This window comes from Hoplias malabaricus, chromosome 4 (genome assembly GCF_029633855.1).
Source record: "Hoplias malabaricus isolate fHopMal1 chromosome 4, fHopMal1.hap1, whole genome shotgun sequence".
NCBI lineage: Eukaryota > Metazoa > Chordata > Actinopteri > Characiformes > Erythrinidae > Hoplias > Hoplias malabaricus.
The window spans coordinates 8,255,144-8,282,698 of NC_089803.1; the positions used below are offsets into that span (position 1 = coordinate 8,255,144).

General features: G+C 41.8%; 1 protein-coding gene and 1 long non-coding RNA gene across 2 annotated transcripts; both read left to right on the top strand.

Annotated features, from left to right (window-relative positions):
- The first annotated feature begins 654 nt into the window (after window positions 1-654).
- On the top strand, window positions 655-5,518 carry LOC136694886 (H-2 class I histocompatibility antigen, D-37 alpha chain-like). Its single transcript, XM_066668714.1, has 4 exons — window positions 655-764; window positions 2,351-2,617; window positions 5,160-5,393; window positions 5,511-5,518. The coding sequence occupies exons 1-4, from the start codon at window positions 725-727 to the stop codon at window positions 5,516-5,518; spliced, it is 549 nt and encodes a 182-aa protein (XP_066524811.1). The 5' UTR covers window positions 655-724.
- A 339-nt stretch (window positions 5,519-5,857) lies between these two features.
- LOC136693687 (uncharacterized) lies at window positions 5,858-12,055 on the top strand. Its single transcript, XR_010802086.1, has 6 exons — window positions 5,858-5,949; window positions 9,923-10,021; window positions 10,159-10,200; window positions 10,747-10,782; window positions 11,049-11,146; window positions 11,889-12,055. It is a non-coding gene; the product is annotated as an uncharacterized lncRNA (long non-coding RNA).
- Window positions 12,056-27,555: the final 15,500 nt, after the last annotated feature.

The window sequence follows — 27,555 nt, forward strand, 5'->3', positions numbered from 1 at the left end:
AACCCACGCAGACACAGGGAGAACACACCACACTCCTCACAGACAGTCACCTGGAGGAAACCCACGCAGACACAGGGAGAACACACCACACTCCTCACAGACAGGACCCTGGAGCTGTGTAACTGCGACACTACCTGCTGCAGCATTCTGCTGCTTTATAAATAATTACAAATAACAAATACTGTAAATAAAGAGGCTTTTTCAGAATCCATGTTCAGTGTCCTGAGAATATTTCAAACGGTAATCGTACCCTTCTTGTTAAAGATTCTGATTTTTCCTCACAAAACACCGTCATCCCGAAAGTGTCCCAAAAGAGCTTTTATAATTTTAAAACACTGTGTTCAAATTTAAGCAGCACTTAATAGTTGATCAGTCACGCTGCCCTATCCGGACCTCTGACCATTGACCCAGTTTAAACTGAAACCTTGGCGAAGTTATCTGCCTAGAAACAGATGACAGATTTAAACACCGAGTTTCTACTGGGCACAGGTGACGTAGAGTTTCCTCCAGCTGTGATCAGCTGTAGAAGCCAATCGTTCTCTCTGTTCGCGGTGACGTGTTATTATTACATATGTGTGCGCCGTTTTCAATTTCTACAACGACCAGGCGGACGTTTTTTAATGTAGTAGATTAGTAGACTTATTTGACAAGTTGTGCACAGATTTTAGTGGTTAGCATTAATGAGATATCTAGTAAAACCTCTGTATCTTCGACCATTTTAGCAATGTTTTTGTTCCTGCTGTTTCTTCCAATGGTCCTCGGAGGTGAGTTTCTCTCCAACGTCAATGTATAGTTATTTATAGTTATTTGGAGTTCATAATTATGTAATAAATGAGGTCAGTTTTAAACCCAGGTTTGATATATTGAAGTCAAAAAGCTAAAACCGGTGTGAATACTCAGTGTTTGTCTGTCGTCTTTCATTTTTAATGTAGCGCCAGGCAGGAATTCTAGTTTCCTTCAGAAGGAGCTAAAATGGACGACGCTGAACTTGGAGTTTTCCGCTCCGTCTTAACCTCTGCGAAGCCCACTGCTATGACCCTACTGTGTATAGTTTTACGGTTTCAGAAATGACATGCCCGCGCTTTATTAGAAAACTAGAACAACTTGTATCTGTTTGTTGAGATTAATGTAGGACCCCTGCTAATTTTGCATTCTCATTTTGGTCTTGTTTAGAGAGCTTTAATTATTGCTGAGCAAGATCTTCCAGACACCACAGAGCACTGTGAAGTGTTTTAGAAGTTATGTACGTTTTAACTTCTTTAATAATGCGGACTGTTGCTCTTTTTACTGGGCTTCCTAAGAATACAATCTGTTCTCTGCAGTTTAAACCGCACTTTTAAAAGAACTGCACTGGCTTCCTGTATCTTAGGATATATTTTATAATATTTGTATTATTTTTTTAAAGCGCTAAATGGCCTAGCACCTGCGTACATAACTGAATGTCTAACACTTTAAACACGCAGTCTTAGATTAGCATTCTCTGGACTCCTCCAGACCCTTAGAGTCAACTACAGAGACAGTGGAGAGGATTTTCTGCTTCTAAACTGTGGACCTCTTACAATAAGAATATCAAGCTCAGTCCATGTATTTAAGAAAGGGTTAACGTTTTAAACCAAATGGTTAATTAAAATACTATTGACATGTTTTGTCTTTTTAGTTCTATTTTATATTCCGTTTGCTGTTTTTAAAACTGCTGGTTTGCTAGTTTTACTCTGAACTGTGGTTGTCATTTTACAGAAGATACACAGTAAAATGGCACGGCATATGAACCTATGCATGTCTTTGTGTCTTTGGTGAGGTTTTGTGTTATTATTCTGTTAACATAATTGTACAAGTGGGAAACCTTTTAGAGTGTCTCCAAATTGGTGCTTTCCCCTGCTGCTACTCTGCTGTGACACCGACTGAGTGGGTCTGCCTTCCCCGCTGTTACTCTGCTCGAGTGCCTGCCGAGTGCGACTGATATCACCGCTGATACTCGGTTAAATTACTTTTGCATTTCACTCAATCCACACACACACATGCAGCCCCATCTACAGATGTGGCCAGGTGAACAAGGCACCCTCTGTGTGGGCTTGGTACTGGAAGGTTGCAGGTTCAGTCTTCAGGACTGATAGGAACATCAATGGCTGAAGTGCCCTAAGCAAGGCACTGAACCCACAACTGTGCTGGGGATAGCTGCCTGCAGCTCTGGGTGTGTGTTCACAGGCCCTAGTACACGAGTGTGTTCACTGCCACAAATGGGTTAAATGTGGAACACACATTTTTCTGTACATTGCACAAATGACAAATAATTGCACATTATTAAATTATCAACGCTTAATGTTCTACTATTTTTTTTAATTTCCCACAGATGAACACTCTCTGGTTTTCCTCTACATCGTCCAGTCAGACCTCTCTGTGAATAACATCTACCAGTTCAGTGTAGAGACTCTGCTGGACGACACACAGTTGGACTTCTACAGCAGTCGGGACGGTATCAGGACTCCTAAACAGAGCTGGGTGAAGGAAATAAAGGAGAGGGAGTGGAGAACAGGAACTGAGAAGCTGTATCATGATGGGTATCTTTTACACCAGTTTCTCAACAAACAGATGGAGTTCTCTGGCCATGATCCGTCAGGTGAGAAACTGCTGCTGTTCTCCTTTTTAAAGATGTACGTCCTCCTCTCAGAGGAAGAAGAGTCTGTAGATTTACACACACTGCTCTGATTAGAGCTCTTCATTTCTTCATCTCAGTCACAGAATAAACACAACACACTCCATCACTGCTCTCACTATCAACAATCACTGTATATGATGATTACAGGTGTGTGTGTGTGTGTGTGTGTGTGTGTGTGTGTGTGTGTGTGTGTGTGTGTGTGTGTGTGTGTGTGTGTGTGTGTGTGTGTGTGTGTGTGTGTGTGTGTGTGTGTGTGTGTGTGTGTGTGTGTGTGTGTGTGTGTGTGTGTGTGTGTGTGTGTGTGTGTGTGTGTGTGTGTGTGTGTGTGTGTGTGTGTGTGTTAGACCAGTCACGATTATTACATAATTGCATGATCGGGATTATTTGTTCTGACTGCGATCATATTTTATTTAAATCACAACAAACAGAACTTCAACTACGTGTATATTTTTAACAAATGGTGAGACAAATGAGTAAGGAGATTTAGGCTGTGCACATCTCATGCTTATATTTCTGTTGGCAGCATGTGTTATATTTATTTATTTATTTATTATTATTATTATTTTTTGATACACTTTATCAGAGTATGTGGTTTATTTAAGCAACTGTAATTATAAAAGTACATTATGTGGCTATTTGCTATAAAATGGTGGCTGTAAAAAGTGCCACTAAAACAGACCTGAGAAATCATCTGTGGAGCCACCACCGTAGTTTGCTGAACCTGGAAAGACAACGGCATCAACAGATTCTTCCCGGCAGCTGGCTCTTCTGGAGGCTCTCAGTTGAGTATCTTAGGCTACGTTCACACAGCAGGTGAAAGTGACCAAATCAGATTTTTTAAACTGAGCCACACGACAAAGAATGATGCTTCAGGCGCTGACCAGAAGGAAATATCTGTCTGTTTCATACAAAGCACTTTCGTATTTTAAATGAAGGAATGGGACTGGACTGGTGTTTTACTACAGAACTGTGTCACAGAACCTCCCTTTTCTTTATTCCAAACCTGGAATCTGTGGAGGGACCTGGAGGTTGTGATTTCTATTCCCGCTCCGGGTGACTGTCTGTGAGGAGTTTGGTGTGTTCTCCCCGTGTCCACGTGGGTTTCCTCCGGGTGACTGTCTGTGAGGAGTGTGGTGTGTTCTCCCCGTGTCCACGTGGGTTTCCTCCGGGTGACTGTCTGTGAGGAGTGTGGTGTGTTCTCCCCATGTCCATGTGGGTTTCCTCCGGGTGCTCCGGTTTCCTCCCACAGTCCAAAAACACGCATTGGTAGGTGGATTGGTGACTCAAAAGTGTCCGTAGGTGTGAGTGAATGTGTGAATGTGTCTGTGTTGCCCTGTGAAGGATTGGTGCTCCCTACAGGGTGTATTCCCACCTTGCACCCAATGATTCCAGGTAGGCTCTGGACCCACCGCAACCCTGAACTGGATAAGGGTTACAGATAATGAATGAATGAATGTATTTAATATTAAAACATGAAATGATTTTTCTTTCACTCTAAGAGCACATTTCCCAGGTCTCTCACAAACACAAGCCTCAAGAGAGAAGAGGAGAACAGACATAATGAGTTTATTGTTTCAGGAGCCACATTTATACAGCTTCATACCGACACCAACAATATCAACCTGATATAGAACGACTAAAAAGTCTTCTATTGTTTGTTTTATTAAAAAAAACACCTTTATATAAATTTCCACGTGTTTTATTTCCTCGTAAATGAGAGATAGGAACCTGGTTTCAAGAGTTTCACAGGTTTTTCATTTCCCAGTATTTTTTACAAAACGTAAATCCTTTCACCAGGTCATTTCCACTTCCTAAACACCTCAAATTAAAATGAAATAAATGCTTTGGACCATAGTCCGGAGATTATTCTCAGCAGCTGAAGTGATGTAAAAGTCACATGAATTCTGACCTGGTTTTTCAGACAGAGTCAAATTTCCACAGATGGACATGGATCATATGAAAGTGTCCCAAATCTGATGTGAAAAAGTAAGATTCAGTGTGATTTGTTCTGTTCTCACAGCCACATGTACAACACATCCGTGTCACGTATGACTGGGCCTCTTTACCTTCTGTGTGAATGTAGCCTTAGTATTCCTTGCCCAGAATATGGCAAGCCAGTAAACAACACACGTTTAAGCCGTAGTACATTTGATTTTTTGCTTATTTTGACAATTTGTAAATATCTTTTTCAAACAAACTTTATTTAAAAACAGGACAAGGGGCAAATATCTTTACATATATTTATGAATAAAACTGTTCAATAAACTGACGTTCTTTACCATAATAGTGTGTGTACATTATTATGTTATCATTAAGAATAAAGGCCTATTAAAATACTGGGGGTGTAATTTAAAGGACAATTAAATCGTTAATTGCAATTACTTGTATGACAAATAATTGTCAGTTAAAATTTCATGATCGTGACGTGTGTGTGTGTTCAGGTGTGTATACAGTGTAGAGTCTGGTGATGATTCCTGGTGGACTGTGTTCTCCTCTGTTTCAGAGCGTCATGTTCTTCAGTGGAGACACGGCTGTGAGGGGGAAACACTTCCTGACGGATCAGTTTCACGTTTAAACCGCATTAATGATCTTTACTACGATGGAGAATATTTAATCTCTTATAACTGGACCCTGAGGAAGTGGACAGTCTCAGCCTCTCAGAGCAGTGACCTGGAGAAGAGGTGGAATAATGAAAAAGGAGATTTACAGAAAGCTCTTCATTATAAATTTGAGGATTGTGAGAAGTGGCTGGGGATTTATTTAAAATACAATACCACTGACACCAGACTGAGTGAGTATTTGAATAAAAATTGTGTTATTAGAGCTCTCTAAATTTAGAATTCGATCCCTGTAGCATTTTGAATAACGTTAGGAGTGCTGCAGGAGTCCAATTTTAAGTGTGTTTATACTGGATTCACAAAATGGAATCAAAGCTGGAAGAACACCAGCTGTTTTTATGGATCTGAATTCTGAAACACATTGTGTGTTTACACTGTTCCTCTCTGCAGCTGTTCCAGATGTGTATGTGTTTGCGAAGAAATCTCAGACTGAGTCCAGCAGACTGACCCTGACCTGCCTGGCCACGGGCTTCTACCCCAAAGACCTGAAGATGAGACTGAGGATATTCACCACTTCACTCCCTGATCATCTACTAACATCCTCAGGAGTCAGACCCAATGGTGATGGAACCTACCAGCTGAGGAAGAGTGTGGACGTCCAGGAGGAAGATACAGCAGGATACGACTGTTCTGTGGAACACAACGCCTTCAATGGATCAGTGATTAAACCCTGGGGTAAATTTATCTGTGTTTGATTATCCACTAACACTGAAGAGTAGAGTCCTCCATTAGACTCAGAATATCCCACTGTTCTTACAGTAGTTACAGTTCTTACAGGGGTTTATTTTAATCCAGAAACACTGAAGAGTAGAGTGTCCTCCATTAGACTCAGAATATCCCACTGTTCTTACAGTAGTTACAGTTCTTACAGGGGTTTATTTTAATCCAGAAACACTGAAGAGTAGAGTCCTCCATTAGACTCAGAATATCCCACTGTTCTTACAGTAGTTACAGTTCTTACAGGGGTTTATTTTAATCCAGAAACACTGAAGAGTAGAGTGTCCTCCATTAGACTCAGAATATCCCACTGTTCTTACAGTAGTTACAGTTCTTACAGGGGTTTATTTTAATCCAGAAACACTGAAGAGTAGAGAGAGTCCTCCATTAGACTCAGAATATCCCACTGTTCTTACAGTAGTTACAGTTCTTACAGGGATTTATTTTAATCCAGAAACACTGAAGAGTAGAGTCCTCCATTAGACTCAGAATATCCCACTGTTCTTACAGTAGTTACAGTTCTTACAGGGATTTATTTTAATCCAGAAACACTGAAGAGTAGAGTCCTCCATTAGACTCAGAATATCCCACTGTTCTTACAGTAGTTACAGTTCTTACAGGGGTTTATTTTAATCCAGAAACACTGAAGAGTAGAGTCCTCCATTAGACTCAGAATATCCCACTGTTCTTACAGTAGTTACAGTTCTTACAGGGGTTTATTTTAATCCAGAAACACTGAAGAGTAGAGTGTCCTCCATTAGACTCAGAATATCCCACTGTTCTTACAGTAGTTACAGTTCTTACAGGGGTTTATTTTAATCCAGAAACACTGAAGAGTAGAGTGTCCTCCATTAGACTCAGAATATCCCACTGTTCTTACAGTAGTTACAGTTCTTACAGGGGTTTATTTTAATCCAGAAACACTGAAGAGTAGAGAGTCCTCCATTAGACTCAGAATATCCCACTGTTCTTACAGTAGTTACAGTTCTTACAGGGGTTTATTTTAATCCAGAAACACTGAAGAGTAGAGTGTCCTCCATTAGACTCAGAATATCCCACTGTTCTTACAGTAGTTACAGTTCTTACAGGGGTTTATTTTAATCCAGAAACACTGAAGAGTAGAGTCCTCCATTAGACTCAGAATATCCCACTGTTCTTACAGTAGTTACAGTTCTTACAGGGGTTTATTTTAATCCAGAAACACTGAAGAGTAGAGTCCTCCATTAGACTCAGAATATCCCACTGTTCTTACAGTAGTTACAGTTCTTACAGGGGTTTATTTTAATCCAGAAACACTGAAGAGTAGAGTCCTCCATTAGACTCAGAATATCCCACTGTTCTTACAGTAGTTACAGTTCTTACAGGGGGTTATTTTAATCCAGAAACACTGAAGAGTAGAGTCCTCCATTAGACTCAGAATATCCCACTGTTCTTACAGTAGTTACAGTTCTTACAGGGGTTTATTTTAATCCAGAAACACTGAAGAGTAGAGTCCTCCATTAGACTCAGAATATCCCACTGTTCTTACAGTAGTTACAGTTCTTACAGGGGTTTATTTTAATCCAGAAACACTGAAGAGTAGAGTCCTCCATTAGACTCAGAATATCCCACTGTTCTTACAGTAGTTACAGTTCTTACAGGGGTTTATTTTAATCCAGAAACACTGAAGAGTAGAGTCCTCCATTAGACTCAGAATATCCCACTGTTCTTACAGTAGTTACAGTTCTTACAGGGGTTTATTTTAATCCAGAAACACTGAAGAGTAGAGTCCTCCATTAGACTCAGAATATCCCACTGTTCTTACAGTAGTTACAGTTCTTACAGGGGTTTATTTTAATCCAGAAACACTGAAGAGTAGAGTGTCCTCCATTAGACTCAGAATATCCCACTGTTCTTACAGTAGTTACAGTTCTTACAGGGGTTTATTTTAATCCAGAAACACTGAAGAGTAGAGTCCTCCATTAGACTCAGAATATCCCACTGTTCTTACAGTAGTTACAGTTCTTACAGGGGTTTATTTTAATCCAGAAACACTGAAGAGTAGAGTGTCCTCCATTAGACTCAGAATATCCCACTGTTCTTACAGTAGTTACAGTTCTTACAGGGGTTTATTTTAATCCAGAAACACTGAAGAGTAGAGAGAGTCCTCCATTAGACTCAGAATATCCCACTGTTCTTACAGTAGTTACAGTTCTTACAGGGATTTATTTTAATCCAGAAACACTGAAGAGTAGAGTCCTCCATTAGACTCAGAATATCCCACTGTTCTTACAGTAGTTACAGTTCTTACAGGGATTTATTTTAATCCAGAAACACTGAAGAGTAGAGTCCTCCATTAGACTCAGAATATCCCACTGTTCTTACAGTAGTTACAGTTCTTACAGGGGTTTATTTTAATCCAGAAACACTGAAGAGTAGAGTCCTCCATTAGACTCAGAATATCCCACTGTTCTTACAGTAGTTACAGTTCTTACAGGGGTTTATTTTAATCCAGAAACACTGAAGAGTAGAGTGTCCTCCATTAGACTCAGAATATCCCACTGTTCTTACAGTAGTTACAGTTCTTACAGGGGTTTATTTTAATCCAGAAACACTGAAGAGTAGAGTGTCCTCCATTAGACTCAGAATATCCCACTGTTCTTACAGTAGTTACAGTTCTTACAGGGGTTTATTTTAATCCAGAAACACTGAAGAGTAGAGAGTCCTCCATTAGACTCAGAATATCCCACTGTTCTTACAGTAGTTACAGTTCTTACAGGGGTTTATTTTAATCCAGAAACACTGAAGAGTAGAGTGTCCTCCATTAGACTCAGAATATCCCACTGTTCTTACAGTAGTTACAGTTCTTACAGGGGTTTATTTTAATCCAGAAACACTGAAGAGTAGAGTCCTCCATTAGACTCAGAATATCCCACTGTTCTTACAGTAGTTACAGTTCTTACAGGGGTTTATTTTAATCCAGAAACACTGAAGAGTAGAGTCCTCCATTAGACTCAGAATATCCCACTGTTCTTACAGTAGTTACAGTTCTTACAGGGGTTTATTTTAATCCAGAAACACTGAAGAGTAGAGTCCTCCATTAGACTCAGAATATCCCACTGTTCTTACAGTAGTTACAGTTCTTACAGGGGGTTATTTTAATCCAGAAACACTGAAGAGTAGAGTCCTCCATTAGACTCAGAATATCCCACTGTTCTTACAGTAGTTACAGTTCTTACAGGGGTTTATTTTAATCCAGAAACACTGAAGAGTAGAGTCCTCCATTAGACTCAGAATATCCCACTGTTCTTACAGTAGTTACAGTTCTTACAGGGGTTTATTTTAATCCAGAAACACTGAAGAGTAGAGTCCTCCATTAGACTCAGAATATCCCACTGCTCTTACAGTAGTTACAGTTCTTACAGGGGTTTATTTTAATCCAGAAACACTGAAGAGTAGAGTCCTCCATTAGACTCAGAATATCCCACTGTTCTTACAGTAGTTACAGTTCTTACAGGGGTTTATTTTAATCCAGAAACACTGAAGAGTAGAGTCCTCCATTAGACTCAGAATATCCCACTGTTCTTACAGTAGTTACAGTTCTTACAGGGGTTTATTTTAATCCAGAAACACTGAAGAGTAGAGAGTCCTTCATTAGACTCAGAATATCCCACTGTTCTTACAGTAGTTACAGTTCTTACAGGGGTTTATTTTAATCCAGAAACACTGAAGAGTAGAGTCCTCCATTAGACTCAGAATATCCCACTGTTCTTACAGTAGTTACAGTTCTTACAGGGGTTTATTTTAATCCAGAAACACTGAAGAGTAGAGAGTCCAGAAGAGTAGAGAATATCCCAGTGTTATTACTGTATTCTGTTCAATTCAATGTAGGGTTTTATTCTTATACAAAAAGTGAAGTTATGAAGATTATTCCTCACTTTTCTGTTTACAGACGGGACATATGGTGGCTCTTCAGGTGTTAACGGATGGATCATTGGAGGAGTGATGGTGGTGGTGGTGTCTATCGTGATTGGGATCATTGTCTGTAAAAGTGAGTATGATAATTTTACTTTAGTTTTATAAATCACTCAGAATTTCCATAATACATAAATATATTAAATGTACAGTCATTTACTGGTCATTGTTGTATAAAAGGTGATAATGTTCATTTTTAAACTGTATTTAAAGGAAGAAAAAGTAAAAGTCCACCCCAGTCTCCTCCAGCAGGCGGTGAGTGTCAGACGTTCACAAGTCATTTTGTGCAAGTCCAAGTGGAGTCTCTCATGGTTGAAAAACATTAATGACATCAGGCCACACACATCACTGCATTGCTATTATTTATGAGTTTAAGTGATTTACTGTATTTTTTTAAGAACACACTACTCTGTCAAAACTGATCTTGACGCTTTAAGTTTACAACTGTGTTTTGTAATATTTCAGCTGTTGTTTTCTGTACTCCACGATAAATGGAGTTGTTTGTGTTTAGTATCATTTCTAAATCATTAATTCTCCTGATCCTCATCTGAACACAGAGATTTCTCCAGTTCTCCAAGTTGTTGTTTGTGATCTATTTCTTCATCTCCCTCAAAGTGCTGGAGATCCACTCCAGCCTGAGCTTCCTCAGCAATCAGAGTCCTTCACATTCACACTGAGACTGTGCTGAACATGTTTAGAGTCAGTGAAGGGTTAATGAGTGAATGTGGAACCAGTCAATCAGGACACAGCAGATGTTACTGCACATCTGTACTCAACTCTCTCTAAATCCTGCTCTTTCAGGTGTGAGTCCTGTTCCTCTGAAGCCTGCAGTAAACTGTGAGTTGAGTTATAGTTTGTTTCTCCTCTGAGCTCTGAGTGAACTCTACAAAGTGTAAAGTCCTTGTTTCAGCTCCAGCTTCATTTTTGAGCGTAATACAACAGTGTTAACGTAACAGTTTATTAGTGAAGCTGTTTTTCTCGGTTCTCTGTGAAATGAAATAAAACTGAACCCACTTTAAACATTGTTTCTGGAACAGAGCACTGATTTTTAATAACTCTAGCCCTGTAGATATTTTTACTACCGTCGTCTCGTCTTCTTTCAGGTTCCAGTGTTGAGAACAAACCTGATGAAAACACAGTAATGTTGGAGAATGAAGAGCAGAGAGATATAGTTTGATGACCCCCCACAGAACAGATGATGGTAATTGTTTATAAACCTGAAAATACAGATCTACAGTAGAAACACTACACTGTAAAGTACTTTCTGAAAGGGGAGGAAAGGTGGACTGAACAGAAATGATCATATTTACATTCACTGATACTTAGAACCCTTCAAGATTCACGTTTTGTCAAGGAGACTGATCTCAGAAATCAATGTTTCATCTCTGAGTTCATAGATAAACTTCAGAGATGTTTGCGATTGTTGATACACACTGAAAGACTTCATCAAACACACAGTTCAGACTCAGTGTCACCTCACTGCTGTAGAGTTAGAGGCAGCGAGTCAGGATTAAAGTGTAGAGGAGATTAGAGACTCAACACAAAAGCAGACCATGAACACAGAGAAAGGTGAGGTTCAGGAGAATCCACTAAACCAGACCAGGACCAGGACAGAGACTAACAAGGCTTAGACTCAGTTTAACAACAGAGACGTCCCCCAGTGGATAGGAACAGAGAATAAAAGGACCAGCCATGTCAGTGTGTGTGTCCAGAGCTGAAATTGGAGGTCTAGGAGAACAAGGTAAACCTTCAGTACCCTACTGTGACTTTACAGACATCTGTACAAGGGTTTTACAGCACTACTACAGAGCTACTGAACCCTAATGTAGTTAAAGACTTCTCTCTGAATCCTGGAGTAACTGGGGTTAAAGAACACAGTCTGTAATGTGAGTACACTGAGATTGTTCAATGTAATTATTTAAAGTGTGTGTGTGTTTTTGCAGTGTCAGAGCAGTCAGTAGAAACTGGTTCTGAAGCAGAGGCTGATCCTCTCGTCAACAGCAGGGAAGAGGAGGTTCTCTCAAAAGACACTGAATCATCTCCACCCCCAACCCCCAACTCAGAAATACACTGAGGAGGGGTTTCAGTGTGACAGGGCAACAGTGAGAAAACAAGCAGCTGAATGAAGGTAAACAATAGGAAAACAGAGGAAACAGATAAAAGAATAAAAAAGAGGATTTTATAAATAAATAACAAAAGAGTTAAAGGAAAGAAGTATAATGAGCAATTTTAAAACAAACGCTATGAAAATGAAAAGAGAATTTAAAAAGAAGTAAAATAATACAAAGTGACAAAGTAAAAATAACACAAAATAAAACTGAAATAACAAAGTCAAACGTTGAGTGAACCGACCCAGAACTGAGTGAAATGAGCTGTAACAGAGTGAAGCCTGGTTAGAGACTCAGTTTAAAATTGTGGAGAGACACCAGAGAGTGGAGAGCGTTAGTTTCCTTTAAAGCTGAGGTTACGCTATGTGACTTTAGTCTGATTTTAACCCTGAGTTCAGTTGGGTCCCTGATTCATCTCTCAGTAGACCATACATTTCACAAAGAAGACATTTCGGTGCAGAACCAGGGCCTAGATCTATCCCTGATTCTGAGACTTCTTTGTGACTAAAACAGTCTGGTTTCTGGGATTTCACTGAGCTCTGAATCCTATGAGAATTCAGTGTCACTCCAATTAATGAAATGTCATCTAACCACCTCTGAGAGCCTGCCTTTTTACTCCAGTGTTAAAAGTCCACTTTACAGTCAGTATTTTAGCTATGATTTAGCTCATTGGTAATAATACTGGTTTAGTTGGTAATAAGTCAGTTGTTGAGAGCATACGTTCTCAGAAATAAAGGTACAGTACAGGTACATTACTGTCTCTAAAGCTATGAACAGTGTAGTGTATCTTTAAAGGTACAGCAGTGGTGTTAGAGTCCAGTTGTGTTTCCTAAAGATTCATTACATTCTCTTCTTCAGAAGCAGAGGGGGATCTCTGTAATCTTTCATTATACAACTGTGGAGAATAAAAGAACACAATACAAGTCCTGGAGATGGAATTGGGCGTATGAAATTACCACACATTAAAAATGAACAATTAATGTAGGTAATAGTAGAATTCTTATGTTCCCTAATTAAAGGTAATGAAGATGAACCTTGGAGGGTACCACCACAGACAGTTTTTCTGACAGTGTAGGACAAAGGCAAGCAGTATTGTGAAGGTGGTGTTTATATTTTTAAAAAAATTATCAGGACTCTAATGAGGTTCAAAGAAAAATGAAACTGCAAATGACTGGCGTTAAGTGTAAGATCAGAGAGGTTTTATAATGTTGACCTACGACCAATGAGCAGCATGCATCCAGTCTCTTAGGTCCAGAATGCAGGATATAAGGGGTGGGGGGGGGGGGGGGTTTGAAGAAGGGTGCAGGGAGTGGAGATATATATGAGGGTCGTTGACAGATTTTGACACTAAGAAAGAAAAAAAAGATTTAAAAAGATCACTGAAGAAATACTTCAATTGTGTCATTAACTGAAAAAGGGCGATTTATGAAGTATTTCTTTTAGATTTTTAAAAATAAAATGCAACAGCTGACAATTTTGATTAATATAAAACACAAGACAGAGAAAACAAAACACAACATTAATTTAAATAATAAACAAATACATTTAAATGTGAAAATATAAAAAATTAACAAACGTAAACTAAAAATCACACAAACTAAATCTCTAATTTACTAATAAAGAATAGTCAGTGCCACCAACACCTTACCCCTCAATATCACCAGGATGTAGAACGTTTATTTGAACAAATGTTAAAATTACACCCTATATTCTCCCAAATATATTAGAGGAGGGTTTTAATTAGTGTCTTATTCGGCCTAAGAAAATGAGGTCTGTATTCCAGTGTTGTGATGGGGATACAGCGGATTCCCAAATGGTCACCGTTAAACTTGAGGCAGGTGTCATGATAAAAGCTTTATTTTGGTGGTGGGTTTTTTTTTTTTTTTTTTTTTTTTTTGATCACTTTCTGACAGAAAAGGAATGTACTGTATTTATGAGATTTGAGCACATTTAGAAAACACTGTCCAGAAGAAAAGGAGGAAGAACAGGATCAGAAGGGGGTTGGGGGGGCTTTCAAGTTACTGTAGATTATTGTACTGCACTCAGACCACAACAGTGTTTTTTAAATGTGATGAACATTATTATTATTATTCAGTTGATGATATAATTGAAGTATTTATTGTTTAAATGTGATATTTATTTATTTATGTTGTTGTTATGATGAAGAAAAATGTTGTTGTATTCAGTGCAAATGTTTTAAATTTATGAACTGGATACAACCCAGTGTTTCTGAAAATAAGCTTGAGTCCTTGCAACGAAGAGCCATACCACGGGGGCAGCCAGGGTGTAAATATTGGTGTAAAAACGTAGGTTCCTTTCCCATAATGGGCAGGATGTTTGGGGGTGGGGGAGGCGAGGAACACCAGTGTCTCCTCCCACAACATCCATGGCTGAGGTGCCCTGAGCAAGGCCCCCCTAATGCTTGTGTGTGCATGCATGCTAAATGCACAGAGAGAGTGTGTGTGTGCAGTAAATGCACAGAGTTTGTGAGTTAACTGCTCAGAGTGTGTGTGCGCTAACTGGCCCTAGAGAGTGTGTGTGTGATGGAGGAGGTGTGTAGGTGTGTGCCCAGTGAACTAAATAAATACACTAATGCTGTACACTAAACTTATTGTTTATAGATTTGAACAATGTTATTTCAGACTTTGCACAAATGGTTCTTCGTTGCAAGGGTTAATGTTTACAGTTTGTTAATGTTATAAAATCTCTCTCTCTCTCTCTGTCGTTTGATACATTTCAGTGTTTTTTATAACATTAACATAAAAGATAAGCTTTAAATGTGTACCTAAGATATTGTTTAAAATTGCTTGGCATTATATTTTGTATATCCCCTGAAAGAGTGGGGTTTCTACTGTTTAAGCACAAAGTGCTGGAGTTTGATTCTCTGTGGTGTTTATTGTTTATCCTTAAGCTGCTGTTAACTTCTGGGTGGTCATAGAGTCACCCTCAGTAATGATTTTATAATTTTTCTACTGATTGTCACTGTAAATAAAACCACACTGTGTACATACTGCACTGTTCTGTTGGTGTGTGTTTCAGTTCTATATTCCCGTGCAGGTTGTCCTCTGGTTCTTTACTCCATTCTGTGGTTTATTTCCTATTTTCCTGTACTTAAAAGCAGGAGTACTGTCCGAGATGGCAGGAGAACCTATGGTGTTTTTACCACTGCATGGTGTCTTCTCGGCTGGGCCCTGCTTTTGTTTCCCATGAAGCAAATCTGGTCCCTGAAAGCATGTACTTTTACGTTCCAACTCACACCATTGAATGTAAACATTGTAGAGCGTTGATTGGGCAGTGAGAGTGCTCTACATGTCACATCACAAACATCCAGCACAATCTCTCCATCTGTAAAATATCCAGCTGCAGAAGAGATCACATTTGTTTTTATCCGACTCGCGACGGCAGCTCGTAAAATGATAGCCTGGTCCTTTGAAGAGGTTCAAACGCTCCTTTGATCGGTGGCCGATGAAAGAATGTGGAAAGTGTGTGCGGTCTCAAACAACAACACTCCAATATACAGTGAATGAACAACGCTTAACGATACTGCTGCCGTTGTGGTTTCCAAAGCCTGCCGTTCCCTCTAGAGACAGGGTTTTGAGACGGTACCAGATACATTTCGAGGCAAGCGGGCTTTATATTGTTAAACCAATCATTGATCAGGCGAGTAGAGCCAAGTAGATTTACAGCAATACCATGCAGTGGAAAAGCACCACTACAAGGAGATTTCCTCACTGTGCTCTGTTTGTTCTCCCTGCATTCAGCATTCTCAGAAAAAAAAGGTACGGTACAGGTACATTGTTGTCACTAAAGGTACACACAGTGTACTGTATCTTTAAAAGGTACACAAGTGGTGTTAAAGTTCAGTTGTGTTCCCTAAAGGTTTGTAACCGCTAGTCTAATGTCCCTTAAGCCAGCTTCAAAGACTTTATGAGGGAGGGTATCACCTGGGACTGTGTATAAGTTGTATGGATGGAGGCTGCTAAGAGTGATGTATTTTATAGTAGTCTACTGAGGCATAGACATCCACACGACAATTAAATGCAGAGTATGAATATATTGTACAGGTATACAAACAGAAACACCACATAAAGTAATTCACAATACTCCCCCAACCCACACAACTCCCAAATAACCAGTCAACAAACAACCAATATATACAAAGTGAATAAGGTCCATAGGTTACTTTGCAGTGTTGTAGGGCTAGTATGTTTTACTTGTTGCCACCAGGCAGTAAGCAGTTATTGTATGAGGCCCCTGTAGTAGTTGAGATAGGGGGAAAACAGACAGCACCAGGTGGTAGCAGCTGAAGGAGTGGACAAATGAAGGTAGAGTGGAGAACTAGGAGATCAGCAAATGCTTAGCACCAACACAGAGTTGTCCACAGAGTTATGGTAAATAACATCTCCTTTTGCGTAAAAAAAAGAAAACAGTCTAAAACCAAAAGTCAAGTAGTTCTACAGATAGTGTAAGTAAACAGAACAATAAACACCTAGAGCATTAGCATTTAACAAATACACTACTAGCATTAGCTTAGCAGTTACATTAGTTAATACAGTATAGTTTAACACAATATTTAGCATTTTAGCAACTAATTCCTTAACTTTAACATTAAAAGCACCAGTGCAACTTTTACACATAAACAAAAAACACAACAGGCAGCAAACACAGATTCCTCTGTACTGTACCCAAAATTGTGGAGAGTCTAGATGACTGGTAACAAGGTTGGTTACAGGTTCATTACATTGTCTTCTCCAGAAGGAGAGGGACATCATAAAATTTTTTTATATGACACAGTTTTATAATGAAAGATTACAAACATATCTCTCCTCCTAGAGAAGAGAATGTAATGTACCTTTAAGGAACAAAACTGGATTTTTAAACACTGTTGTACCTTTAAAGGTACATTTACAGTTTGTACCTTTAGTGACCGACATTGTACCCCTACTGCACCTTTTTTCTGAGAGTGTGTTTTAAATATTGTTTATGTATACACTGTGTATATTTTTTCATTGGTTGTGGTTTTCTCGTTGGTTAGTTAGGTATTTAGTGTAGTTTTTCTTTTTTGTTTTCTTTTTGGTGATGTATTTTTATTTCTACTGGGGTTGTGGTTTTTTGGGATATAATAAAATATTTGTGAAACTAAACTGTCTGCATGTTCCTGGTTAGTATTTTTCAATGACACCATCAATTTTTGTTTTATTTCATGTGTTATGGCCCTCTTACCCTTAGACAGGTTCGTAACACATCATCAGCATTGTCATCCTCAACATCATGCTGCTCGTATTAATCATGGGCATATCAAAAAGTAACACACCATAAGTGAGTATTTATTATTTTTACATTCAACTAACTTGGAACAAAATGTCTTTCTCCATGGACCATTTTACAGTTTACACGCAAACTGGGTTTACCATGTTTACAGTAGGTTCACAGCAGAATCTGTGAAGAGATTAAATCCACAGCTCTGATCTTACTCTGTCTCTAGTGTATTCAGCTCCACTCTGTTTTCTTTAGCACTGTTCACATTTCAGCAGAAGTTCTACTGAATCTGGATCATAACCAGGTTTATGTTTTAGATCATTACTGTCAACGTGGAGCTTACTTTTCTTTCTCTTCGTCTCAGTCACATCTGATTTGAGTCTGTTCCCTCTCAGAGTAACACACAGTCTGCAGAACAGTGGGAGGGAATCTGGAATCTGTAAATCTATATGTACAATCTGCACAATCCTAAAAAAATCATGAATATTCAGTTTTCCCAGTCTGTGTGTTCTCCTCTTACAGACAGATGTGAGATCAGCCTGAAGTCTAAATACAATTTGTAAGCCACACAACACAAACACAAAACAGTAGTTTCTGGAGAATTTGATGTTCGCAGCTGGGAAATGACCAGCACAACAATTCTATTTATTAAAAAAACTCACCTGCTATTGAAACAGGAACAAGGAATACACAGAAGAAACACATAATATTCTCTATTTATACATAAACAGACAGAAGGCATTATATAAACATGAGAGCTTCCATTGTAAAAACTCAACTAAATTAGGAAAATTCTGGCATTACTTTCTTTTTATCCTAAAAGTACAGCAAAACTTTAACCCTAAACCTTGTACAAATAATATGCGAAACACAGAAGTTGAGACAAAGGCCAAACAAGTGAATATTTTACAGAATATTCATGTTCCACTATTTTGAACCATCCCACTATAAGCAGAAGAATATAAAAGGTATAAAAGGAGCATCCATCAGACGCTCAGCTACTTCAGTGAAAATGGGGCATGTTTCCCCCTCAGACGACACCACACTTGGTAAGAGGATTGTCAATCAATCAGTTAAAAATGTGCATGTGAAGGTGAATGACCTTTGAGCCCTCAGACTGCACTGAATAGGAAATCATCACGCTGCTGTGTCACTTAAAATAGTTTGATAAATGCAACCTGACACTTTGTTACACACGGTGAAAACCATCAGATTCTACAGAGTTCTCTGGACCTGAGCTGATCTCAGACGGACCAAAACACAGTGGAAACCTGGGCAGTGATCACGTGAGTACATGTTCAAGTTTGTTTTTGTGAAAAGTAGACACTGAGTTCTGTGCCAAAGAAGAAAAGAGCAGTCCAGACTCTTACGAGCCAAAGATGTAGAAGTCTAAGTCCTGGCAGACTTACGCATGTGGGAAAATATTGTTGTGGAATCCCATTTATTGGGATTTTAGACACAGAATCTACCACCAGATTGATGTCTTTTCCTGTGGAATCCAATGTTTGATGAAAAATAAACAGGTCTGATAAATACATATATACGAATGAACTCTAAATGGTTGATATCCACAGAGGCTGTTCATTTACAATTATCTAGGGTGCTAGAGCAGGCAATTTTTAAATAACTCAAATTTAAGAGAAAATAAAATCAAAACTTAAGAAGCAATGAGAAATAATGAAGACAAAATAAAATTCTGTCACTCAGCAGGACAGTGCAAGGCCTTATTCTGCAGGTGCTACAACGGTGCTGTCCTTATCTGTGACCTGTCTTCATCATGAAGACGAGAAACAGACGATGGAGACCACAGACTGTGAAGCAGCTGGAGTCTTGTAACAAGAGAATGGACTCCACTCACAGAACTGCAGCGATTAGTCTCCTCAGTTCCCAAACACATAAACAGTGTCAGTCAAAGGAAATGTAATGTAACAGAGCAGGGAATGTGTCTCCATTCCTTCTTTTTTTGTGTGGGGCAGTTGTCAAATTATCAGTGTGTTTATATTTACAAAATACAGTCCAGTTCTTTAGTCACAATATTGTAAATCTTTGGGCTTTTATCTTTAATAAAGCTTATGCTCAGATCAGACTACACAATATGTTTGTCTTTCATAAATTTGTTTCGTGTCTTGGTCAGAGACTGGGGACACTACACATTTGAGACGGACCATTCTTCATTCATGTCATTGTGTGAGGTCAGAGATTCCTGGGAAGACTGGGAAGAAACTGTCAATCACTGCTACAGAAGCTGTGTGTGCTGGTGGTTTTGTGTTCAAAAAGAAGAAGAAAACATGACTGTGCGAGGACCGGTTCCTGTGTGTCTTGAGGAGGAGAGAAAAGACTTCTGTGAAGAGAACTTGTGGTAATGTGTTAACACTTTGTTTTGTTTTTCCACCTGGAAGCTGGAAATAGGACAAAATCTGGCTAAATTCACGTACTCTGATCCTGGTATTACACTGTGACATATTTGTGTTTTAAACTCAGAAAAAACTGTCACTGTAGTGGTACCAGCAAGAGTACATCTTCCCTACGTAACTTTAGTTCCCTACATCCCTACGTAGCCTCTTCCACATTGAAGCTAATCTGTGGCAGAACATGTGGGGAATTTTGCTGGAAATGTCTTACTGAGAATCAGAGGAGACATTTTTCTCCAGCACTACAACACACACACATACACACACACACCATTTCATCATCAGAAACATCACAGAGAGTGTTTAAAGAGTGTCATGGAAATTATCAACGAATAAAAAATGAGACTGAAAGTGGTCTTTGAGTAACCTTTATTGAGAGCAGCTAAAACCATGCACTAACCCTCTACCCTATCAAAAGGAATAAACCCTGTTTTATACCTACACACACCATCATACAAGGAGTTATTTTGTAACTGAACCACCTATAAGGGAAGAAAGAGATAACAGTTTTGTGGAAAAACTAAATTCTAAGAACCAGCTACATCCCGTGCTCGTTAGAATGAAAAAAGTCCTTGAGCTCCTGTGTGCCGGAGTGTAACTCTTTCAAGCTGCTCTCCCATATCCTCCCGTCACATTCCTTTTCTACAAAAGACTCAGTTAATAAAACACATTGAGACAACAGAATAATGCAACATACATTTCATAAAACAACTCATCTTCCTATAAAACAAAGACTTCTACTAATTGTCAGTGATTACTACTAATTATTAGTGATTATCATTTAACACTGGTGATTCAATGAGCAGGATAAGAAGCATGCGTTTAAAAATTCCCTTCACAAGAGGCAGCTGTTAAATTTCAGATCTGCTCTTACAGTGCACAAATAAACAGGTTTATTTCTCACACCACCCCTCCACACACACACACTGTCCCTGTGGAGTAGTGAACAGAACTAGTTTAACACAATAACTCTTCAGCGCTGATGGAGTCGAATGCTACAAACTCTTATTAAGATTTCTGTCAGATTTGAAGAGTAATGTAAAAGTTGATCCTGTGTTTTTAGTTGCGGGTTTAAAGCTCCGTCTCTGTTCAGAGAGACAGGCCTGGTCTTGTACGAGTGGAAATTAATAACCAAGATGGTGCAGCTAAAGTCTCTTTATGTTTCTGGAGAGCTGCTGCTCTGTCGATACTGTGTCCAAAACTGATTCAGATCACCAGCTCATTTAATCAATATAGGACTCAGCCTGCTTTCTGTGTTATGTTCACATAAGGGTGTTAATCAGGAGAGTGTTCCTCTGTACAGCAGTAACAGTCTCTGCTCTTCTGAGAAGACGTCGGAACATTACTGTGAAAACAATGTCAGAACATTACTGTGAGGATTTGATAGCAACCACATTCACAAACATCAATGAGGTCAGGTTCTGATGGATGACTGGTTCAAGAGCACCAGCAAAATGTATATGTGTGTGTGTGTGTGTGTATGAATCATATTAACTACTTAATGAAATATGATTTCAGGACTAAACCCAGTGGCATAATGGAATATCCATGTACATAAATGTTCACTATAAAAAATGTCTGTATTTTAACGGTTAATATGCTGTAATTTTTTACATCATGTTCCTGTTTTTTATTAAAATGTTGAATCAGTGTCAAAATACAGAAATTGACATTGAAAATAATGTTCATTCATGATTTTATGATTTCTGGGTTCGAGTCCCGCTCCGGGTGACTGTCTGTGAGGAGTTTGGTGTGTTCTCTCTGTGTCTGTGTGGGTTTCCTTCAGGTGACTGTCTGTGAGGAGTTTGGTGTGTTCTAACTCAATGCCCTGAAGAAAAAGAATTCTACCTGGATATGGATGGAAGAATGCTCAAGAGATTTTGAGGACATCAAGCAAGCCTTGATCACTGCCCCAGTCCTGATCTCCCCAGACTTCAGTAAATCCTTCCAAATTCAGACGGGTGCAAGTGAGGAGGGGCTTGGTGCTGTACTCTCTCAAGACATAGATGAGCAAGAGCATGTCATTGCTTATGCCTCAAGACTCCTGCGAAGGGCTGAAAAACATTACTCCACTGCAGAGAAGGAATGCCTGGCAGTGGTGTGGGCCGTTGAAAAATGGAGGGTGTACCTAGAGGGACGACACTTCCAAGTGATCACCGACCATGCCGCACTCACTTGGGTTTTTAACCACCCTAAACCATCATCAAGATTGACCCGGTGGGCCATACGTCTGCAAGGTTTTGACTTTACTGTCCGCTACCGAAAAGGAAGGTGCAACATGGTACCAGATACCCTCTCTCGCATCCACACTGGTCAGGTGGAGGGGATGGTAGCCACTTACCAGGTAGCTGGAGCGGTGGTGGAAGACTTGCCAGTAGATTGGACAGACCTCACTAGGGAACAAGAAATGGATGATTCTCTCCAGCCACTACGAGACGACGCAAAAAACCCACATGGGAGGCAAGACCGGATCCGTTTTGTATTTAAGAATGGTGTTTTATTCAGGGAGGTGCCCAAGCGACATCAGGGTCAAACATGGTAAGTGGTGGTCCCAAACCAGTTCAGAAGAGCTTTTCTTTAATACGCCCATGACAACCCATTGGGTGGACATTTGGGGCAACTAAAGACACTTCTACAGCTATTAGAGGTAGCATATTGGCCTTCCATTCGGAAGGAATTATGGACCTATTGTCATGGTTGCGAGATTTGCCAAAAGTACAAACCACGCATCTCCAAGCTTAGCGAATAGTTACAGTCCACTCCTGTCGTCGAGCCGGGATATATGTTGGGTGTAAATCTCATGGGCCCTCTACCCAAGAGCTTACGGCAGAATGAACAACTATTGGTTGTGGTGGACTACTGTAGCAAATGGGTTGAGTGGTTCCCTATCCGAGTGGCTAAGGCACCCCAAATCGCCCAAATCTTGAGTGATGAGATCTTCACCCGGTGGGGTACACCTGCCTATCTGATGTCCAATCAAGGAGCTCAATTCACCTCCCACCTGCTCCATACCACCTGTCAGCAATGGGGCATAATGCAGAAGCTCACCAGAGCCTATCACCCCCAAACCAACCTGACTGAGCGAGTCAATCGGACCCTCAAAACCATGCTCACATCCTTCATACGGGATAAGCACCAACGATGGGACCAGTGGCTCCCTGAGTTTCGGTTTGCTATTAATACTGCATGGCAGGAGAGCACTGGGTTCACTCCAGCTGAGGTGGCATTAGGGAGGAAGCTCAAGGGACCATTGGAAAGACTTTTGAGCCAGCCACCTGACCCTGAACAGGCCACCTACAAAGTCATCCAAAGGCAACAAAAACTGTTTCAGCAAGTACGAGCGAACATGGAAAGAGCTCAGAATAAACAGGCCAAATATTACAACCGTCGCCGTAAGAAAGAGGAGTTCAGTGAGCATGATCTGGTCTGGGTGAGGTCCCATCCTTTATCTCGAGCCAGTTCTGGGTTTTCAGCCAAACTAGCGGAAAAATGGAAAGGTCCAGCCAAAATCGTAAAACAACTCAATCCAGTAAACTACCATGTAACTTACCTTAATAATCCCAAACAGGCCGACACCGTCCATATAGAACACCTCAAGCGGTACTATGGTCAGGCCGGGTCGACTCTTGGGGGGAGGGGTATGTAACCAACCTGGTCACTAACTGTGGTATACCTCCTCCTATCCTCTAGGGGGCAGGAGGGAGGTTAACATGTCTAGGGGTATAAATAGGGGAAGCTAGGTAAGAGAGAGAGAGAGAGAGTTGACCTACAGGCACATGTACTCGCTGCTTGGAGTACGAGTATACTATGCTAATGATAACGTGTTAAGAACATGGTAGTTGGGGAATTCATTTTCACTCTTTTATACAGAAGGAGGTTCTTAATGTGCGAATGACTGGGATTTGAGAACTGCTTGGAGGTTTTGCCGTACCCAAGTTCCTTCAAGTTTATATCTTCCGCCTGCTGCTCATCCTTTCTGGACTGCATTACAACTGGTGGGACTAATTATCTTCTTTTCCATTAAGGATCTACCACTAAGCCCATGTTCCTATAGGATAAAAAAAAAGGAAAAAGGAAGGACAAAGACAAAGGACTGTGTTTTGAGGGGTTATTTGTTTGGGGGTTTTTTCTTTTGGTTTGTTTGATTGATTGGTTGGTTTTGTATAGGTTTTTTTGTTGTATGTTGATGCTATATGAATATATAATTTTTTTTTTGCTTATCATTAATGTTGTTAATGAGTATAATAATTAGTAAATACTATAATAGATAAAAGGTCTCGTTTCAGCTACCTTGTCTTCATTTAACACTGTGGCATTTATGCAGTCCCATGTGGTATCCCCCTCATATATTTTTTGTAGCAAACATTCTAACAATATCGTTTAGGGTAATTGTTACAATATTAACTACTTAATGAAATATGATTTCAGGACTAAACCCAGTGGCATAATGGAATATCCATGTACATAAATGTTCACTATAAAAAATGTCTGTATTTTAATGGTTCCATCCATCCATCCATTATACACCGCTTATCCGGGTCCGGGTCGCGGGGGAAGCAGTCGGAGCAAACAAACCCAGACCTCCCTCTCCCCAGCCACCGACTCTAGCTCCTCCGGGGGTATACCGAGGCGTTCCCAGGCCAGTCGAGACATATAGTTTCTCCAGTGTGTTCTTGGTCTGCCCCGGGACCTCCTCCCCATTGGACATGCCCGGAACACCTCTCCAGGAAGGCGTCCAGGAGGCATCCGAACCAGATGCCCGAACCACCTCAACTGGCTCCTCTCGACGTGGAGGAGCAGCGGCTCCACTCCGAGTCTCTCCCGGATGTCCGAGCTCCTAACCCTGTCTCTAAGGGAGAGTCCAGACATCCTGCGGAGAAAACTCATTTCAGCCGCTTGTACCCGCGATCTCATTCTTTCGGTCACTACCCAAAGCTCGTGACCATAGGTGAGGGTTGGGACGTAGATTGAACGGTAAATCGAGAGCTTTGCTTTTTTGCTCAGCTCTCTCTTCACCACAACGGACCGGTACAGAGCCCGCATTACTGCTGACGCTGCACCGATCCGCCTGTCAATCTCACGCTCCATCTTTCCCTCACTCGTGAACAAGACCCCGAGGTATTTAAACTCCTCCACTTGAGGCAGGATCTCACTTCCAACCTGGAGAGAGCACTCCACCCTTTTCCGGCTGAGTACCATGGACTCGGACTTGGAGGTGCTGATCTTCATCCCTACCGCTTCACACTCGGCTGCAAACTGGAGGTCCCGGCTCGATGAAGCCAACAAGACCACATCATCTGCAAAAAGCAGACATGGAATCCTGAGGCCACCAAACCCGACACCCTCCGCCACTTGGCTACGCCGAGAAATTCTGTCCATAAAAATTGTGAACAGAACCGGTGACAACGGGCAGCCCTGACGGTGTCCAACTCCGACTGGAAACCAGTCGGACTTACTGCCAGCCATACGAACCAGACTCCTGCTCTGTTTGTACAGGGACTGGATAGCTCGTAACAAAGAGCCCAGTACCCCATACTCCCTGAGCACCCCCCACAGAATACCCCGAGGGACACGGTTGAATGCCTTCTCCAGATCCACAAAACACATGTAGACTGGTTGAGCAAACTCCCATGCACCCTCCAGGATCCTAGCGAGGGTAAAGAGCTGGCGGCGGAATCCGCATTGTTCCTCCTGGATCCGAGGTTCAACTATCAGTCGGACTCTCTTCTCCAGTACCCCCGCATAGACCTTACCGGGGAGGCTGAGGAGTGTGATCCCCCTATAGTTGGAACACACCCTCCGATCCCCCTTTTTGAAAAGGAGAACCACCACCCCAGTCTGCCAGTCCAGAGGCACTGCCCCCGATGTCCACGCGATGTTGCAAAGACGTGTCAACCAGGACAGCCCCACAACATCCAGAGCCTTGAGGAACCCGGGGTGAACATCATCCACCCCCGGGGCCCTACCGCCAAGGAGTTTCCCTACCACCTTGGCCACTTCAGCCCCAGTGATAGACGAGCCCCCCCCGGGGTCCCCAAGCTCTGCTTCCTCTGCGGAAGTCGTGCTGGTGGGATTGAGAAGATCCTCGAAGTATTCCTTCCACCGTCTGGTGACGTCCCCAGTCGAGGTCAACAGTTCCCCACCCCCACCATATACAGTGTTGGTGGAAAACTGCTTTCCCTTCCTGAGTCGCCTGACGGTTTGCCAGAAACTTCTCGGAGCCGACCGAAAGTCGTTTTCCATGTTCTCACCGAGCTCCTCCCACACCCGAGTTTTTGCCTCAGCGACTGCCGAGGCCGCAAGCCGCTTGGCTCCTCGGTACCTGTCGGCTGCCTCCGGAGTCCCCTGAGTCAACCAGGCTCGATAGGACTCTTTCTTCAGCTTGACAGCCCCCCTCACCCGGGGTGTCCACCACCGAGTGCGGGGATTGCCACCCCGACAGGCACCGACAACCTTGCAGCCACAGCTCCGTTCAGCCGCCTCAACAATGGAGGTCCGGAACATGGCCCACTCGGACTCAATGTCACCTGCCTCCCCCGGGATGCAGTCGAAGCTCTGCCGGATGTGGGAGTTGAAGATCTTTCTGACAGGTTCCTCTGCCAAACGTTCCCAGCAAACCCTCAGCACACATTTGGGCCTGCCAGGTCTGTCCGGCATCCTCCCCCGCCATCTGATCCAACTCACCACAAGGTGGTGATCAGTTGACAGCTCAGCGCCTCTCTTCACCCGAGTGTCCAGAACATATGGCCGCAGGTCAGATGATACGACTATAAAGTCGATAATTAAAATGCGGCCTAGGGTGTCCTGATGCCAGGTGTACTTGTGGACACCCTTATGTTCGAACATGGTGTTCGTAATGGACAAACTGTGACGAGCACAGAAATCCAATAACTGAACACCACTCAGGTTCAGATTAGCGGGGCCGTTCCTCCCAATCACGCCCCTCCAGGTCTCACTGTCATTACCCACGTGAGCGTTGAAGTCCCCCAGCAGAACAATGGAGTCCCCAGAATGAGTGTTCTCCAGCAATCCCTCTAGGGTCCCCAAGAAGGCATGGTACTCTGAACTGCTGTTCGGTGCATAAGCACAAACAACAGTCAGAGCCCTTTCCCCAACCCGAAGGCGCAGGGAAATTACCCTCTCGTCCACTGGGGTAAACCCCAACGTACAGGCGCTAAGCCAGGGGGCTATGAGTAAGCCCACACCTGCCTTACGCCTCACACCCTGGGCAACTCCAGAGTGAAAGAGCATCCAGCCCCTCTCAAGGAGATTGGTTCCAGAGCCCATACTGTGTGTCGAGGTGAGCCCAACTATATCTAGCCGGTACCTCTCAACCTCATGCACCAGCTCAGGCTCTTTTCCCACCAGAGAGGTTACGTTCCATGTTCCAAAAGCCAGTTTCAGTAACCGAGGATCAGAACGCCAGGGCCCCCGACCCCGACCGCCACCCGATCCACAATGCACCAGACCCGGATTACTACCTCTCCCACAGGTGGTGGGCCCATGGGAGAGTGGACCCATGTATCTCCTTCGGGCTAAGCCCGGCCGGACCCCATAGGTGAAAGTCCGGCCACCAGGCGCTCGCCAAGGAGCCCCTCCCCCAGGCCTGGCTCCAGGGTGAGGCCCCGGTAACCCTGCTCCGGGCAAGGGAGGCTGTGTCCACGTTTTTCTCTTTTTCATCCATGTCTTTATAGATCACTCTTTGTCTGGCCCATCACCTAGGACCAATTTGCCTTGGGAGACCCTACCAGGGGCTATTGCCCCCGACAACATAGCTCCTAGGCTCACGCAGGCACACAAACCCCTCCACCACGTTAAGGTGGTGATCCAAG

What these genes read in the sequence shown, in the direction of transcription:
- LOC136694886 (XM_066668714.1), top strand. Translation starts at nt 725, where the DNA reads ATGTTTTTGTTCCTGCTGTTTCTTCCAATGGTCCTCGGAG. An exon ending in TCTTCCAATGGTCCTCGGAG is followed by an intron (nt 765 to 2,350) that starts GTGAGTTTCTCT and finishes AATTTCCCACAG; the next exon opens with ATGAACACTCTCTGGTTTTC. An exon ending in CTCTGGCCATGATCCGTCAG is followed by an intron (nt 2,618 to 5,159) that starts GTGAGAAACTGC and finishes CCTCTGTTTCAG; the next exon opens with AGCGTCATGTTCTTCAGTGG.